Below are 18,373 nucleotides of genomic sequence, written 5' to 3'. Positions count from 1 at the left end.
ACTGATACTGATGTTCAGACAGCAGTTGATTACATTTAGCACTGCAACAAATATTTGAGCCATCAGTGTGATACTCAGCTATCAGAGACTGACAGATGTTGGCACTTATCCAGAATAAGTGACCTAGTTGACCTTTAAAGAGCCAGTTCACCCAAACATTTCTTGGTACGTAGACATACGGGAAGATTTATTTTTATTTGCTTGATAGATATCTACCTCCACCGTGATGAAATGCAAGTGAATGGAATTGAGTTTGTGTTGCTCAAAGAATTTAAAAAATGCATTTGGAAAGTTCAACAGCAGGTGTCATTATAGGAACAATGCCTCTGCTAATCTGGATAAACCACATACCATTTCGTCAGCAGTTTTATATGACCTGTTTCTTCCAGTCACCAGAACAATGTGTCTTTATTGACACACTGCAGTACAGTTTTTAGATGTAATTCTTCAATACTGTGAGCACCCCAAACAAAATGGCTTTTACCTCCACTAGATTGGGGTGGATGCAGTCGGAGACAAGTAAAAACACAACTACCTGCATTGATACTACTAGATAAATTGATAATATTAGGTGGATCGATCCTTTAATTCCCAAACCATGAGAGTAACCACGGAGAGCATCATCAGAGGGAGTAAATCTAAATACTTAACTGCAACAATCATCAAATATTAAAAGTCAAACGTACAGCAAATTCACTTTATTCTCAGTCACTCTGTAGGTCATTGGCAGTGTGAACTCTGGGTGTTCGGCGTCCTGTCTGCATCATCTCCCTTCACTCAGATGTGGCGTCTCCTCTGCACGCCATCTTGCTGAGAGAAGTCGATCAGGAGCCAGTCTCGACTGTCTCTTCACAGCGGGGTCCCTTCCTGTGTGCTGGTCTATCATGTCCTTTTCACTCTTTCTCCTTAAAGCTGAAGTCACACACCAGAGAAAGATGGTCAGACGGATAGCTGAAGGAAGGAAGCCTGTTTGGCCCAATCTGCTCCTCAGTGGGCATGTCCAAAACTGCGTCCACTCTCAGTGTGTCCTGAGTGTACCAGATGTAGTCCAGAGTGCTGCAGCATTCCCCTGTAGGTCGAATCTTCCATGTTGTGTATTCTGGCTCAGTCAAACCGTCCTGGCTGAGTTTCTTATAGGCCGAGTCCAAACCGAGAGGCGACACTGTGAAACGTCGGTACACCTCCTCAGTGGGGACTGCGTTGAAATCTCCACATATGACCAGAGGAATGTCGGGGGTAGGGGCACCTGTCTGGCTGCTGGCTTGTTTCTGGACCAGATTCTGGAGGTGTCGGAGGAGGTCGGAGCCCTGGGCGCTGCGGAGCCACTCCCAGCCAGAACGAGCCTTCAGGTGGGTCACTGCAATGCAAAAGCATCTCCCTGTGCTGCGACAACGTAGCATCGTCACCACAGCAACCTGTGGCAAGAGAGAAGCGTGTTAAAGATACTAACAAGTAGGTTTTTGTATCCTCAAGTGTGGCTTTAAACGGATTCTACCCACCTGATTGGTTGGTATCCTCATGGCAGAGAGCCGTATGTTCACACTATCCAGGAACTCGAATCGCGACTGATCAAAGAACAGCGCGCAGCCGTCGGGGCCGTTGTTGCCCTCAACATCCAGGCACGGCGACCATGGTTTAGGGCAAAAGTTGCCGCTGTAACCCAGACCTGCCAGGACCGGCTGGAGGGTGTCATAGTAGTGGTCAACTTCCTGCAAACACATGATATGAGGTCGGTAGGTGAGGATCTCTTCTAAGATGAGGAACTTCCTGTGGGACCAGCTGAGGGCCTCCAGGGGACACTGGACAAAACTGTCGAGTCCCTCGCCCAGAGCTGAAGGACAGGAGAAAGAGGGAGATCTGACTTCAGTATAGATATACAACAGTAGTTAAACAACTATTAATGCAAGTGTTCAATCGGGATATCTCCTTGTAAATGTTCATGCTTACAAAAAGGTCACCCTTATAATTATCTGCTGTCAAACTATAGTTTACATTTCACAATTTTATTACATTTTCAAAAACTTAAAGTGCAATATGTAAGAATTAGGGCTGAAAACATTCAAAACTCAATTAAACTTATCAACGAATGTGAAGGGATGACTTTTATGTATTGTGTGTCAAAGCATATTTAGCATGTTAACCAGCTAGCCAGTCTGGTCTGCTAGATGCACTGCTAACAGGGCTAACTAGCTAATGGCCGCTACAGCTGATAGCAGTTTGAGGTTTCTGTGATGATATACTGCTCCCCATTTATTCTGATTATGAATTCAACATGTGGCCAATTCTTATGTTAAGTGATTTATTTTACAGGGATGGTTTCCCAGCAAAGAGCAATGTTAACTTCCTGTTGTTGTCTGGCTATAATCTGATAATAAATGTGTTAAGATATTTTTCTAAAGCAGTATTAATGGAGCTTAATAGCCACTTAAGGGTATGATATCTTATCACCTTGTAGAGTTGATATGGCTAACATGTTAGCAAACAGTTGCTTAATTACACATCTTGAAGACACAAAGAAACATGAGCATTCATTTGGAGTGTTTTAGGTTTTAGCTTGCGAGTTGGTCAATTTAAGATAGCATAGCTAATTGCTAACTTTGTCTGCCAAGTATTGTACAGTGGGATTATGGAGATTTTTCTCTGAAATAAGATGCCTGCTAACTGGAAGTGGGATAATAAGACAAGCAGAGTGAATCAAAACAGAAAAGTTGTGGGCCGTAAAACCAAAACAATGAGCTGAGAGAGGCTAAAACGCACTCTTTTGATCTAATTGATATAAAAACATTGGTAAGTGCCATTTTAACAAAAATAAGTTAATGAAAAATGAGACCTGATATCTACAACTTTAAGGATTAGTACACAATTTGAAAGCCACTTGTTTCACCATCTCACTGCATCTGACGCATCCAAAATCAACTTTTTTTATAAAATTGTTTTTGAACTTGATTGTGTCATTGAATATATTAGATATAATAATATATATAGAGTCCACAATCTTGTGCGATGTAATTTTAGACTATTGTAGGACTGAACGCAGTCTACCTTGTGCCAATATGTTCCACTGCATCACCCTGATGGGGCTGCTGGGGGCGCTGCTTTCATCACTGAGGTGAGTGAACTTCCTGTGGAAGCGAGGCGGTCTGTCTCTGAGGGCCTCCTCACACTGTCGAAGCAGCTCCACTGGATCAGACACCCTCTGCCCCTGCAAAACAGACATGACACTTAGCATCTATTCACTGTAGGAGGCAGATTACTATACACATTTCCTGTACTGTGAACAGAACAGATGGAGTCACCTGACAGAAAGCTGGATCCAGGTTTATGTCCGCAGGAGGGAGGGGGTCCAGATGGGACGGCGGGAGGGGGAGAGGAGAGCTGCTGAGGGTCTGAGTCAGGGTGCTGTACAGCCTGGTGGCACCTCCACCCATTGGACACACTGTTAAGAAGAAAAAGACAAAGATGGAGATATAATAAAAAAAACAAAACATTGTGTTTGTATGTAAATGAACAGCAGCAAGCAGGTGGTGCCGTTTCACAGATCGGGAGATTATCATCTATCCACTGTGACTGTTGACCTTGAGATCAGATTATGAGACGAGGGAGTGGCCACCGCTCCCTGGCTCGACTGTCTCAGCTGCAGAATCCTCTGTAGCAGCCTGACAGAGATCACTGCTTTTTAAATTCACACGATGACAAAAGTGTTTCTGCTTCACGTCACAGTATCACTGTATGGGTGCAGCTCAGATCACCCTTTGTTCCCCTGCGACATCTGTCCACTCACATGTGATCTGAATCATTAATGCAACCTAAAAATAGTGCTGATGTTTTCCAGTGACCGTCACAGACTGACACTGAATATTAATAGTTTGAAGAAATGATTTGAAAATAAACTGTCGGCCACATCTTTTTTGGCCAATGCAAACAGAACACTGACACTAACCTTATGAACTTGCCTGGGTTGATGTGTAAGCAAATATTTGCTTCTCAACACGTGTCGGCACACACTAGCAGGCATGGAGCAACGTTAGCATTATTTAGAATTGTGTTTCTGTCGACCTAATTAATGCAACTCTGGTATTCACTCCTCTTTTAGCTCCATTTCAAGTCTTCATCTGATCCTGAGGTATTAACTGGCTCTTTAAAAGGATTGTTTTGTTCTTCTCAAAGTATCAACTACCAACAACACAGGACAAAACATAAGTTTATCCATTTATTTAGTCTATAATGGAGACATGAAAGCAGCTAGAAACAGAGCCAGGCTGCCAGCCTTCATTTTCCTGGGGATAGTCAGAGGCGGATATAATTGAAGAGGGTAAGCAAGCTTTACAGGGAACCAGTCTGACTGCGGATGGTGTAATCATGCTATAGCCATTACACTGTATTTACATTTACTTCATAACTGTAAATTCAAGCAAAACACTTGTCTCTGCTATTCTCACCAGCAAGTTTCTAACTTTGCCTTTTTGCCGTTTGGTGCTGGCAGGTAGTGAACAGTGGGGCTTTTACAGCTTTTTCTTTGAAAGCAGCAGCCACCTGTGCCTGAAATGACAGCTGTAAGACTCAACTAAAGTTGAAGTTAAAGGCCTTTAAAACCAAAACAATGAGCCTAAAGAGGCTAAAGGTCTCCATGCAGCTGAAGGAAGCTGCAGTCCAGTAGTAACTCTCCGTGGGTTTGTCGCCATGAGTGACCTCTTTCACATTAAACATGCTCATTTGATCCGTAGTTAATCGAAAAATGTTGATCACAGCTGCTCTACTTGGCATGAATCTACTCTCATACTGGCAACTTTCAATTTTAAAAATTGTAGGTCAAGTTTGCTGAGGTCACATCCTGTTAATGATGAGCACTGTCACGTGTGCACATGCACACGCTGGAACAATCTGTTCCTCTGGTGTTTGATTCCACAAATATTTCACGTGTTGACTGTTTGTTTAGGAGAACTTTAAACTGCCGCAGGGCAAACCAAAGTGGGTCAAATTGACTTGTAGTTTTGCCAAGAGGCCTCAGGCTTGTTTAAGTCCAAATGTTGTAGACAACAAACAATGATACTAAAAATAGTTGAGTTGACCAAACAGAGTGGTAAAACGTACGCAAAAGTTGAGAAATTGTGTTAATATTAATTTAATAAAAGTGAAAGTCACCCACACAGATTGTACTTAAGTGAAGTACATTTAATATCAGATAAAAAAGTGCAAGTAAAAGTAAATTCCACATACACTTACGTAACAGAAACCCCTTTGATTGAATGACTACTACTGATAATGCATTAAACATCAACAGTTAAAAAGTAACTAATACTCTGAGTAGTGTGTCAGTATTATTTTAATACCAGTAGTTTTCCTTTTAGTCGAGTAACATTTCAGCAATGTAACTCTACTTTTTCTTGAGTACAGATTTTCAGTACTCTTTCCACCACTGTTTACATGTATGTATACACTGCCTGGTCGACATTTTTCTGATCATCAGAATCAGTGATTTTTTTTATAATCTGATTGTTGATAAAATAAATTAATATAAAAATGTGCTACTTTTGCTCTGATGCAACAATCTGCAAAGTAACTAGTACCTAAAGTCATCAAATAAATGTAGTGGGGTAGAAAGTACAGTATTTGCCTCCAAAATGTAGCAGAGTGGAAGTATAAAGTAGCAGAAACTGGAACTACTCAGGTAAAGTACTAGTACCTCAAAATTGTTCATAAGTACTGCACTTGAGTAAATGTACTTACACTACTGAACCCAATAATATCATAATATTAATATGACCAACTCTGAAACTGACCTGTGCTTTGTCAAGCAGATTCTGATTAACTTCTCCTCAGTTCCTCTGAACCAGAAGGATATGACTATAAAAGGAGAGCTGTGACACAGTTTGACCACTGATGTCCAGTTTTATGTCTTTCTGCGTGAGAACGGGACCTCAGCCAGAGAGCCAGCTACCATTCCTGTCTACATATTAAACAAACCCTGGTTTAGATAAACATAAACAGACTCTTTTATATGAGGGTCCATGTTTATCCATATACATCCCAGCACCAGCCACACTCTATATGGTCAAATCAGTGCTCTCTGTTCCTCAGTATCACTGTCACTGTAACACCTTCCACCTCTCATCTTTGTAGATTCAAAATGACACCTGTCAGTTATGTACAGTAGATATTATACATCCAAACAATACCTCATTAACAGTGAAATTAAGAGCAGTTGCCTCTTACCCAAAGTCTCCATCAGAGACCACAGCTATGTCCACTCTGCACTTGAATAAATTGTCCTCTTCGCCTCCCTTTAACACTGCTGTCACAGATACTGTATGTTACTGTCAGCTGATTTAAGCTTCCTGTCTTTGTCGAAAGTGCAGAAGGAGATAATGCCAGATGTGTTGGTCTCTGTGTGAATGTGGTAACCTGACTGCTCTCTGCTCATATAAAGCCTCAGGGAGGCGGAGAGAGGCAGAGAGAGAGTGACAGATTAGGAAGAATAGACGTCATCAAGCCATATGGAGTATTACAGGTCATGTGCTGGTGAGAGAGAGATAGAGGGACACACTGCGCAATCCAAACCGCTGCTCTCTGACAGTCACACACACAAGCTGAGTGTGTAACAGATGTACTGAGTTATCTGGAGAATTGTCACACCCTCAACTGAACATTTCGAAAAACATAAAAACACACGCCACACAAAAAAAAGTCACGCTGTCAAATACACACAAAGAATATCAGGATCAGAAAAGAGAGTAAGCCAATTTCAATGGTTCACAGTTGTTAATGATTTCTGATATAAACTACGCTACAGTAACAATGACTGCATGAATGTACATGGGCTGTATGTATGTGTGTGCGTGTGTGTTGGCACATGTTGCAATCAACAACTTCCTCAGTCTGCATGTTGAAACAGCATCCAGGGCACTCTGATCACAGCTGATCGTCAGAAATGTTTCATCAGTGTTCTGTGTAATTTCCCATGTAAAATACTGTACTTTTCCAAACTGAAGTTAATGTATCTTCTTTTGGGATGGAGTCATACACCGATCAGGCATAACAATATGACCACCTGCCTAATATTGTGAAGGTTCCCCTTGTGCAGCCAAAACAGCTCTGACCTGTCAAGACATGGACTTAAGACCTCTGAGGGTGTCCTGTGGTGTCTGGCACCAGGGCGTTTTATAGTGGATCCTCTGGGTCCTGTTTGTTGGGGGGTGGGGCCTCCGTGGATCAGACCTGCTCCAGCACATCTTACAGATTCTCGATCAGATTGGGATCTGGGGAATTTGGAGGCCCGGTCAACACCTTGGACCCTTTATTGTGTTCCTCGAGCTGTTCCTGAGCAGAGTTTGCGGTGTGTCAGGGCACATTGTCCTGCTGGGGGGCCACTGCCATCGGGTAGTGTTGTTGTGATGAGGGGGTGAAATTGGTCCACAACAGTGTTTGGATGGGTGGTGCGTATCAAGTGGCATTCATATGAATGCCAGCTTTTTTTAAATATTAGCACATTCTTCCTGTATTTTAGTTCATCAGGTAATGCATTCCATAACTTCACGCCACAAACAGAAATGCACCTGCTTTTCATATCTGTATTGTAGACGGGCTGTTTCCAATTTAGTTTGTTTCTGAGGGCGTAACCCCCCCCTCTGAACATGGATTGTATGTTGGAAGGAAGCAGGTTATTTCTGGATTTGTACATGACTAACGCAGTTTTCTGGTCTACCAAGTCCATGAATTTAAGTGCTTTTGTCTTTATGAATAGTGAATTGGTATGATCATAAAAACCAACATTATTTACTATTCTTATTGCTTTTTTTTGTACTGTGCATACTGTCTGTAGCGTAGTTTTGCAGGCATTACACCATATCTCAACACAGTAAGTTAAATATGGCAGAATCAAGGTGCAGTAAAGGAGGTTCATAGATCTGAAGTTTAGAAGGTGTTTGACTTTGTTCATCACACCGATTCTTCTGGAAATTTTGGATCTGACTTGGTTCACCTACGGGTTCTCAGCATTAATGTTGATGGTTATGAGATGAAAGAAAATACATTATTCCAACACATTTTTCTTTTCTGTAAAATATTTAGTAGGTCTGTAAAATGTATTTTAATAACACATTACTCTTAATGAAACTGCATACTACCTACAAACATGCAAACTGTGATAAGAGGGCACAAGTAGCCACATTAGCAGCGTGGCTCTAGGCATGCTCTGTCTGCCATTTTGACCCAGATTGAAATATCTAAACAATTATTGGATGGATTGCAATTGACACTCATTGTCCCTGGAGGATGAATCGTACCCACTCTGGTGATCGCCTGACTTTCATCTAGTGCCACCAGGAGGAATATATCCAATGAAATATCCCAACATCTGGGTGAATTAGCACCCAATTTTGGACCCCAATTGACTGAGCCTATTGACTTTAATGATCCCCTGATGATGAAAACATTACTTTGGTAAGTGGCAATAATGTACTAAGTATCCAAAATACAAGTAAAAGAAAATTAAACCTATATTAGCTGTACATATGTGTATATAATGTGGGTTGACAGACTCACTGATCACTGGATCTGTTATTCAGCGTTTTTCTGTTTATCAGAATCAATTACTTTTTAATCCGATTGCTGATAAAATTAGTACATTTAAATATGTGCCACTCTGGCTCTGATGCAGCAATTTGCAAAGTCACTAGTAACTAAAGTTACCAAATACATGCAGTGGATTAAAAAGCTCAACATATGCCCTTCATAATTGTACTCAAAGGTGAATTCAGGAATTTTTAAACCTAAGCCTCATACTCACATGTTGTGGTGTGTAAATGACTCATTTTTGCGACGTACAGGCTGAGGTTGTTATTCCAAGTGTCTCACAACTTTACAGAAGCAGTTCCTAGAAAAATAGACCTTTTTGTTAAATACTAAGATCCGTTTTGTAACCAGAATCATCATGTGAGATTTCAAAGCGAGAATTCTTCTTAACTAAAACTTGTGTTTCTGGTTACAGAAAGGATTTAACAAGAGGGTTGACAAACAAGCAATTTTACCAGATGTAACTTTGACAGTCGCAGTTGCCCCAGAGGTTTACACATTGCAGCCGTTGCAACCGTTGTGTGGCTCCCAGCTGAGGTGATCTATGGGACTGATTCCAAATCGTTTGGTAGGTATATAAAATCATTTTTAGAGGCCTGATTACCCTGTCATTTGCAAGAAAAAGGCAGATATAAAGGGTTTTGGAAATTAGTTTTTTTTAAATGTATTTTGTTAATCATTTGTATCCCCTCAGATTTAACTTGTGACCCCTGTAAAGGTCCTGACACCCAGGTTGAGAACCACTGAGTTGAGGCATAGAAAATGATAAAGGTTGTGAAGCACTGGTATGATGGGTTATATGAAGTACAAGCTGCATACATTTATCTTAACAGGTTATTGTCTGTGAACTCTGCTGTTTTTAATGGCAGCTATCAGACTGTAGCACAGGTAATGTATAGATGGTTTTTTTTCGATATCAACAGGAGGCTACAACAGGATAAGACACATCAGCAACTGCCATTTGTGTGTACGCATGTTGAAACAGCATGTGAAAATGGCAGCAGACAGTATTTGAGTTTAAATGAGCATTCTACAGAAACCTCTGTAAGACATCCACCTATTCCTCTATGGATATAAAGAAGACAAAATCCTGCACTTGAGTGTTCTCCACGATCAACATAACTCTGATGTTTTATTAGCAGACATATCACTCCTCTCTGTCTGGATCCCTTAATCCAACGGAATGGAGCCAAGGAGGCAATGTTTTAATTTTCCACTGTGCTGCTTTTACGTCAGTGGGTCAGCACACAGGTGAGCAGACTTATGAGGGATGACTCATGTCTGCAGACACAAGACTCAGTCTGTGCAGATCCACTACACATTTAGTACTACAAGTCACGACACATCACGGAAGGCGCCAGTGTGTTACTGAAACATATGATTTCTACAGCTTTTTAAACAGCGGGGAAACAAATTATCTTCTACAAGAGCCACAAGCTACAGGGTGAATGATCCTTCACTGATGTACGTCTGCACATACTGTGATTGAGTGTGTATGTGGCTGTGAGGGCAGTGTGACTCATATCCTGTAGACAATCTCTTGTGCGTCCAGGCAGAATAATTAACTATAGTGAAGTGATTGGGTGCATGAGATGAGAGCAAGAGAGAGAGTGAGGTTCTGTGTACGTGTGTGTGTGTGTGTCTGTGTGTGAGTGAATGAGTGAGAGAGAGAGCGTGTCACTGTATCCCTAAGTGGCATATTGACATTTCCACATGGAAGGGCAGCTGCTTCATTACATTACAATATGTGGGTGGGTTTGTGTGTGTGTGTGTGTGTGTGTGTGTGTGTGTGAGTGAGAGAGAGAGAGAGAGTGTGTGAGAGAGTGTGTGAGAGAGAGAGAGAGAGAGAGAGTGTGAGAGAGTGAGAGTGTGTGTGTGTGTGTGTTTTGTCATGGCAGCTGAAACAATTTCACAGTAATGGTTTGAATCAACGGACTGATCATTCAGTTCTGGTGCTACTGTATCCAACATTTTTTGTTCCGTTTATGAACATGTAACATTGTCTTCTGGCACCTTGTTGTATCGTTAATGTTATGTAATGCAGTTATACCAGGCACCCAAACTTTTTCCCCTAGCGGCCCAAAACTAAAACTTAATGGTGGGCCATGGGCCTAAAGAAACACCCATTGTATTGTATTGTTTAGATGCAAAATGGTACTAGGACCCAAAGTTGTCTTAACTAGCTGACTTTCTGAGCAACGTGTCGCTCAGATTCTGAAAAACAATTATTCAGGATTCAACATATTTAAAGAGCATTTTTATTACAGCAATTTACTTAATTTTACTTACTTACTTAGCTGCTATAATGTTTACCATGTTTACCATGTTAGCATGCTAGCATTTGCTGAACACAATGTAGCACTGGGCACAATAAAAATTTGACAGAATACGGAAACTTAACATGGACAATTGGACAATTCATAGACCGGATGCGTTGAAGTACCCTGGTCTTAATGAGGATTTAGATTTGACATGTTTTCTGTAAAATATTTTTTGTGTATAGGCTCTCCCTGTTTTTTAAAACCCCTTGGGGTATCATATTATATACTGTATATGGTTGTCTGTCTTCTGTATGTTGTTTGCATGTACACTTTTATGTCATCTCATCTCATCTCTTGGTCTTTCATTGTTTCATTATTTTGGGTCATGTGATTGCCTCCTATCTGCTGTTGCTACTATACAGGTGTGATTACATCGTGTTGTTTGTTGTTTGGAGCCCTGATGAAGAACTAGTGGTTGAAACATGTTGGCTTTTTAAATGACTGCCCTTTTAATGATTTAGCCACTATAATAAAACTGTATTTCATATTTCCTTCCTGATTTGATACATTTTCTTATATTAAAGTTAGAGTATCACGAATATTATTGCATTTCATCTGGAGGGGGTTTCTGCCATTTCATAGCAATCCATCCAATTGTTGTTTTTTAACTGCTCCTAGAAAAGTAAATTTAATTAATTTTGTCGACTTTAAAAGTTTTACATTTTTCATACACTGTAAGTTAAGACTGTGATTGAAACCTTCACCATAAACTGAATTATTATTAACCATGCACTTAAATCCATTAGCCTGTTTTTTCACCTGCAAAGAACCACAGTTCTCAGAATTATGCCATCTCATTTCAATATTTTCTTTGATCTTGGACTTAGGTGCTGTATGTGCAGAGCTACGTGTCATTACATCTGTGTGTGATATCTTGCAGACCCTACAGTCTGCCCCATACAGTATATGTTATCTAGTTTGTAGTATTGAATTGCATCTTTACTCTCTGACCTTTAGACAGTCAAGGCTGGGTGAACACAAACTACAACATAAAAGAGACATATGCACACTATATAGGTAAAGATCGAGTTCAAAGTTACAATTTATACTTTAGCTTTAAAGCACTGTGATTAACTACTTTATCACATAATGCACTAAAATACATTTACATTTTAGGGCATTTAGCAGACGCTTTTGTCCAAAGTGACTTATAGTAATTCAAACATTCATACACTGATGGCGATGGCTGCCATGCAAGGTGCCGACCAGCACATCAGGAGCAGTTTGGGGTTCAGTATCTTGCCCAAGGACACTTCGACATGCAGACAAGGGGAATCTAACCAGTGACCTTCCGATAACAAGGCGCTGGCTCTACCTCTGAGCCACAGCCACAGTACATGTCAAGGTCCTTCTTACATTGGAAAGACACTTAATATCTCATATCACAGCGGTAGACTTGAGACTTGACCCGCTTAGATGTAAACAAAAGCATTGCCACATGCTGAAAATCAAAACACAAGATGGGAAACAGACATCACCACCAAAGTGATATGTTTTCATATCCACTGCCCCATTTACTTGTGACCAGGAACATCATTGTTGTAGCTTATTATTATAAGCTTTTCAATTGCATCACAACCAAAGAATGTAACTATTTTTCATGACTTTAACTTTGCTGACTCCCACATACGTAGAAGTCACACCTTTGGCCTGCAAATATCAATACCATCAGTACTGTCTGTTCCAAACCACTTTCAGAGCTCTCTGCGGGATAAGAACATTTAGTACTCCACTTAACTCAAAGTTTGAAGGTCTGAGTAGGAAAAGGTCAAGGGAATTTGAGAAAAGTTCAACTAGGTGCTATAAGTTCTCGAATGCCTAGAAGCGAAATTTGAAACATTTGATGCGTCTTTCTTTTATAGTAAAGCCTGATTACACCATAGAGCCACAGATTCTGTAGCTGTCAGATAATATTGCACAAAGGAGCTCAGAGCAAAGTTACTTCATGTTTTTCTCATGACTTACCTTCTCTACAGGAATTAACTGCTGATTTTCCTTCAACTCCACTTGTTCAGCTGCTGACCTGTTGACAACTTTCGTCCTCTGCCTTTAAGTGGTCCTTTAAGAGTTCGACACAGATAGAGGGATTGTACTTCTCCGTGCATGCGTCTGCGTGTTTTTGTTTGGAGCGAAGTGGGTGGCTGCTTGACCCTCTAGCTGCAGGGCAAGGTCACAGTGGAGAGAAGCAGGGTTCCTTCTGCCATCTGCTGGTAGGAGCTGCACAGGGACCAACTGCCAAACTTCATACAGGAAGTCTGAGAAGACATAAAAGATGATGGTCATTATTCTCCAGGTTACATAGTATTTACATACTGAAAATAATGTGGCTGCAAGAAAAAAACCTGATGAATATTACAGGGAGGAATGCAAAAAGTAACTCCATATTTTGAACCTTTTATTTTCTTCAATCTTGCCAATTAAATGTTTTCTTTTCAGTTTTCACTTCCAATTTTCCATTTTACTTTGAAAAGATAATTTGATTTTGGTTTCCTACACAAAAAAAATATAGCATTATCATAAACAAATAGGACAGAGCAGGGGGGAAAAAAGCAGTGGGTCACAGCTAATTAGCACAATTCATGGAAATTTCTTGAATTTCTGTGAATTCTCTGATAGAAAGAAGTAGCAAACAAACAAGTAAGTTAGTAAGTAAATATATACACAAATAGTGTAAAGGAATAACAGTCTGTATTTCCTTTGACTAATTGAGTATCACAATGGCAGCAGAGGAAAGTTTAAAACAAAAATAATAACAGTGGTGGAGGTTATAACCTTGTGATTACATTTACAGACTTGGGACAAAATGGTGAATCCTTAACAAAAGGAGAATGTCTAGAAGAGAGACTTCGGTCATTTGTTTAGTTTTGTTATTCCAGTACATGTAAGAAGTATATGATGATGTCGACAGGGACTCAAAAATGATGGTGGCAAAGTTGACAACAGGTCGGTAAAGTGCAGTAGTTGCCGGCAATAGTTGTTACAACATTTATCAAAAAAGGAACAAAGTGCATTTTACAGCTCTGTGTTATAAAGCTTGTGATACTTCAAATAATGATTTCAATAGAGCTATTCACTGAATGTAAGCTGCTTTTCCTCCATGTTGGAAGATAACAACAGTTGCTGTACATACCAAATACTGCATGTATAAGAAATATACAGTAGCTGCAAAAAAAGTATTGAATTTGTGACCTGTTACAGGACTTCAACTAATTTCTCAAATCTGCTCTCTTTGGAGAAACTGCTTTTACACCTTAAACCTGGTTTGAGTTATAGAAACACATTAAACTTGATTATTTGGTAAGTATAGAAAGTAAGATTATAACAATAGGATCAAGGACTATTTGACCCCTGAATGCACATGTCCTATTACTGAACACTGGAAATTCATTGTCTAAATGTAATTTGCTGATTGCTTTAAGTCAGTTGCTTGTTTCTTTTATGTTATTATTTTTTGATAATATATACCATGGAAATGCTTGTCTGTAGCTAAAATGAAAATAAAAAATAAGTTACAAATTGCTGCTTGTTCCTTTATGTGAAACCTCTTATACGTACTGCTGTTTAGGCCAGAACTCCCTTGTAAAAGAGATTCTGAATCTCAATGGGAATATTCCTGGTAAAATAAAGGTTAAAATAAAAATAATATTTAATAATAAAATATATTTCTCTAATATTTTTTGGGGATATTTAACTTTGAAAGAGGTTAGCAACTCTTGCAGGTTGTGGTTGTGGCTGCTCTGACAGTGCACAATACCAGGACTCTGAAACTGAAGCAGCTAAATGGAATTCAGCCAACATTAATAGTATTTTGTACACACAAGCTTTTCCTACAGTGAAATGTCAAATTGTCTTCTGTGAAAAAGGCCTACTGATAAGAAGAAATAGAAATGATAAAGTCATAAAACATGAAGTGCAACTGAAATTAAACCGTAACAACTTTTGTCCATCTTTTATTAAAACTATATATAAAATGTGTAGCCCTGAAATGGACTGAGATCTAACAAAATAAAGCACAGGTTATACACGCGTCTCTGACGACTTAAAATGTTGTGAAATTGTCTATACTAAAGATATGTACTAAAACGGTACATCTATACACTGTATATTTCATCATTACTATGTCAGAAGGGTGCACAATCAAGCAAGAAAATTATATCATAAGCTATTTAGTTGCAATCACAATCCATGACCTAAAGTAAAACAAAAATCTCAATTCTGAATTGCTTTGTAAACTTTAGTCAGACTTGAAATAGCCTATGAATATTTGTATTTGCACCATTTAAACAAAAATATATTAAAGATAGTCTTTTTTGTCACAAGCTCCTCATCCACCATGCCAATAGCTATAACTCACATTTAAATATTTACAATTCGTCACCCAGGGGACAGCCATGTGAAGTATGAGTAGAAATCAAAAGAATGAACATGTCCCAGATTGGATGCTATTTGCTGAAGCCTACTAAGTTCTGTTCAATATATATTTTATGTATACGAGCATACATTAAGAATACATTAAACATATCATCATCTTGCTGCTGTGACATTTAAAGCTTTTATTACAAATTAATACCAAGTCTGAGTATTCCATGCATGCAGTTTAACTGAATACGCATTAGACACTACAGGTCAGCAGACTTTTGTGACTTAGTGACACAGAATTAGAGACACTTATCAACTCAACTATGCTGATCTACAGTTGCTTTATGTCCCAGTCGCTTGCTGAAGTCTAACATTTGTTGGTGTAGGAGTATGCTGAAATTCCCTAACTCTTCTCTCCTGGTTTTCAGAAGGCTCATAATGGCGCTCATCGACTCCAACAGAGCACCATCGCTGCTCTGACAGTCCTGAGTTAGCAGCAAGTCCTCTCTCCATGCTTCCTGTACACTCTCAAACAAGGCCAATATGTCCTGCCTGAACTGCTGAATCTCCTGCCAGTATCGGTCTTTGTCCTCCTTGGCTCTGCTGACATCCTCTGTCATCTGTCTGATATGGAGATGTAGCCTGCTGTTTTCCATGTTGACCTCCTGCAGATTCACGCTATTGTTATAGATGCTCATCTCCACAGCTCTCAGCTCTGAGGCCTGTTTGTCGAGCATGTCCATGTAACTTCCTCGCATCTCCTCCAGCACAGTCTTCATTTTCTCTTTGGGTTCAAGCAGAGAGCTAGTTTTCTCCTTCAGCTCCTGAATGGACATCTCCAGATCGTTTCTCTTCCTCATCAGCTCAGATGTCAGCATTTTCAGTCTCTGATGCCCGGACAGCTCTGCGTCACACGTTGCTTCCACCTCCTTCAGCATCTCCTCTTTCTCCTCCACTTCCCTCTGCTTCTCCTCGTTGCTCCTCACAATGCTCTCAGTCGCCGCAGAGCACTGCTCCATTTCCTGGTGGCTTTTGGTCTCTTCTTGTCTGTACTCCACCTCACATTCGGCCACATAGCTCATCAGCAAGTTGGCATCTGAACTCTTGGGCTGCCGCTGCAGGAGCGTGTCCTCTTCTTGTCGAAGCTCCTGGTATCTCTTCCTGGTGCTGCCAATATCAGAGGTCATTTTTGCCACGTGCTCCTCCTGCTTTGTCTTCGCCTTCTCCAAGAGCATCGTTAGCCGCCCCTTCTCTTCCTCAAAATGGCTGACGTTCTTCTTCTCTGTGTCCACATCACCGTACATCTCCTCCTGATTCCTCTCAAACACGCGCTTGTTGATCGTGTTGGCTTCCAGGTGTTCTGTGACCTGCTTGTTCATCTCTTTGATCTCCATGCTGTGTTTGACTATGGAGGCAATACGCTCTTCCAGCCGCAGCTTGGATTGCTCCAGCTGCTGCGAGACATGGATATACTCTGCCCTCACTTCATTCTCTTCATCGCACTGGTGCTTGAATACCTCATAGATATGAGCCAGGGAGTCTTGAAAGAGCAATCTCGATGCTCGATTTTCTTCTATTTTACCTTCCACTGTGGCAATTTGCTCTTTCAGATGCTGGACGGCAACGCTGAAAGTTTCCCGTAAATCACACAGCTCCTTCTTTAGAGCTTCTCTCTGTTGCTTCAAATCTTGATGTTTTTGGGTCTCCCCCTCCAGCTGTTTCTCACACTCGCACAGAGATGCGGTCAGTCTCCCTACCTCGCTCGCCAGCTTGGCCATGTGACGTGTGAGCTCATCCAGATGCTCATTGGTTTCATGTTTCTTGCGGTCAACTGTGTCCAACTCTGGCCTGCTCCTCCTGATCTCTTGCTTCTGCTGCTTAATTTTCCCCTCGACCTGGTCCATCTCTCTGGACAGGTTGTCTTGTTTCGCAGTGAAAGCTTCTCGTTCCAGTGCCATGTTTTGCTGCAGTGTTATTTTGTCCTGTTTGACCGCAGCAATGCAGGACTTCAGCTCTACTATCTGCTCATGAGACTGATCCAGCTGCAACTGCAAGCCATATTTCAAGGTGATTTGATCATTCAGAGCAGCGACAACCTTGTCGTGTTCAGCCTTCACCTGCTCTCGCTCAGGGTACAGCGCTTCATTTTGGCTCAGGAGGGCTTCCTGCCTCTTCACAGTGGACTCCCGCAGCTGAGAAACTGCGATGAGCTCTTTGTGCAGCTGCTCCATCTCCTCAGCATTTGATGCCCGGGCTGCTGCTACGTCAGTAGTGATCTCCTGGCTCATTCTTTCTCTTATGTTGTCAATTTGGTGTCTTAGCTTGCTGTTTTCTATGGTTTCCACCTCTAAATGTTCATGAGCAGCACGCCGGTCCGCCTCCAGTTGAGTGATAGCAGCCGTTATCTCTGTCAGATGGAGGCTGGCCTCAGGTGAGAATGGTATCCCGTCCTCTTTCAGCTGCTTGTCCAGTTCCTTTAAATGCTCGACAGCAATCATGACGGCCGGGAAGTCGGGGACAAGGCAAGTAGCCATGTTATTATCTATATCTCTACTACTATATTTGTGTTTCTGTTTTCCGTTTAAAGTTCAGTTAGCTTCTAACACCGACATCCTGTGAGTGCGGTCGCCATGGCAACAAGTGCCCCACCACGAAGAGACAGCGTTCTGCTACGGCGAACCAGCGAGACCAAAATGGCGTTAGCTTTGGCTCAAGCTAACACAAGCTAAAGCTAGTATGTGAAACTAAGCAATTGCTGACACTGAGGTTGTGACTAAACGTAAGAATAGAAGCCAAGGTTAGGTTTAGATACACAGACAAGTCGGGTGACCTTCGCGTTTGAAGCACGAAAGTTACATTACGTGTTTTCGACGCATGAGCCTCTGGCGACTTCTGTCCTGAAAAATATAACGTAATAGTAGACATTTTAAAAACTAATGAATCAACAGCGGCTTTAGTGCTTACCTGAAAAGCACCCGAGCAAACATTGGGGGTGAGCCTCAGCTCCCCGAGATGTGTGTATGGGCTGAAAACACAAGTCAGGCTCACATGACAGATAACGGTGGGTGGCACGAGCTCCGCCGTTGCCAGATTTGAAGATTTCACGTAAATCAGTGAGAGAG

At 41.1% G+C, this 18,373-nt stretch overlaps 2 protein-coding genes across 3 annotated transcripts; both read right to left on the bottom strand.

Moving 5' to 3' along the window:
• Positions 1-540: 540 nt before the first annotated feature.
• Positions 541-18,317, bottom strand: LOC141002818 (nocturnin-like). 2 transcript variants are annotated; one of them, XM_073474229.1, is made up of 6 exons: positions 18,216-18,317; positions 12,858-13,147; positions 3,297-3,436; positions 3,043-3,202; positions 1,500-1,831; positions 541-1,415 (listed from the first exon to the last, which is right to left on the bottom strand). In XM_073474229.1, exons 3-6 carry the CDS (start codon positions 3,426-3,428, stop codon positions 894-896), a joined length of 1,146 nt encoding a protein of 381 aa, XP_073330330.1. In that variant the 5' UTR covers positions 3,429-3,436; positions 12,858-13,147; positions 18,216-18,317; the 3' UTR covers positions 541-893. The 2 variants fall into 2 exon arrangements, with proteins under 2 accessions (XP_073330330.1, XP_073330322.1); XM_073474221.1 differs by lacking the exons at positions 12,858-13,147; positions 18,216-18,317 and adding an exon at positions 6,214-6,396.
• On the bottom strand, positions 15,569-17,785 carry ccdc175 (coiled-coil domain containing 175). Its single transcript, XM_073472308.1, has one exon. It carries the CDS (start codon positions 17,783-17,785, stop codon positions 15,569-15,571), a length of 2,217 nt encoding a protein of 738 aa, XP_073328409.1.
• Positions 18,318-18,373: the final 56 nt, after the last annotated feature.

This window comes from Pagrus major, chromosome 1, assembly GCF_040436345.1.
Source record: "Pagrus major chromosome 1, Pma_NU_1.0".
Classification (NCBI taxonomy): Eukaryota; Metazoa; Chordata; class Actinopteri; order Spariformes; family Sparidae; genus Pagrus; species Pagrus major.
The sequence above is the reverse complement of the archived record's forward strand: the minus strand, read 5'-3'. Positions and strand labels throughout refer to the sequence as shown.

Coding starts and splice junctions, on each gene's coding strand:
- LOC141002818 (XM_073474221.1), bottom strand. Junction 1,832..3,042: donor GTGGAACATATTGGCACAAG/GTAGACTGCGTT, acceptor CCTGTCCTTCAG/CTCTGGGCGAGGGACTCGAC. Junction 1,416..1,499: donor TGAGGATACCAACCAATCAG/GTGGGTAGAATC, acceptor CTCTTGCCACAG/GTTGCTGTGGTGACGATGCT.
- ccdc175 (XM_073472308.1), bottom strand. CDS start 17,785: ATGGCTACTTGCCTTGTCCCCGACTTCCCGGCCGTCATGATTGCTGTC.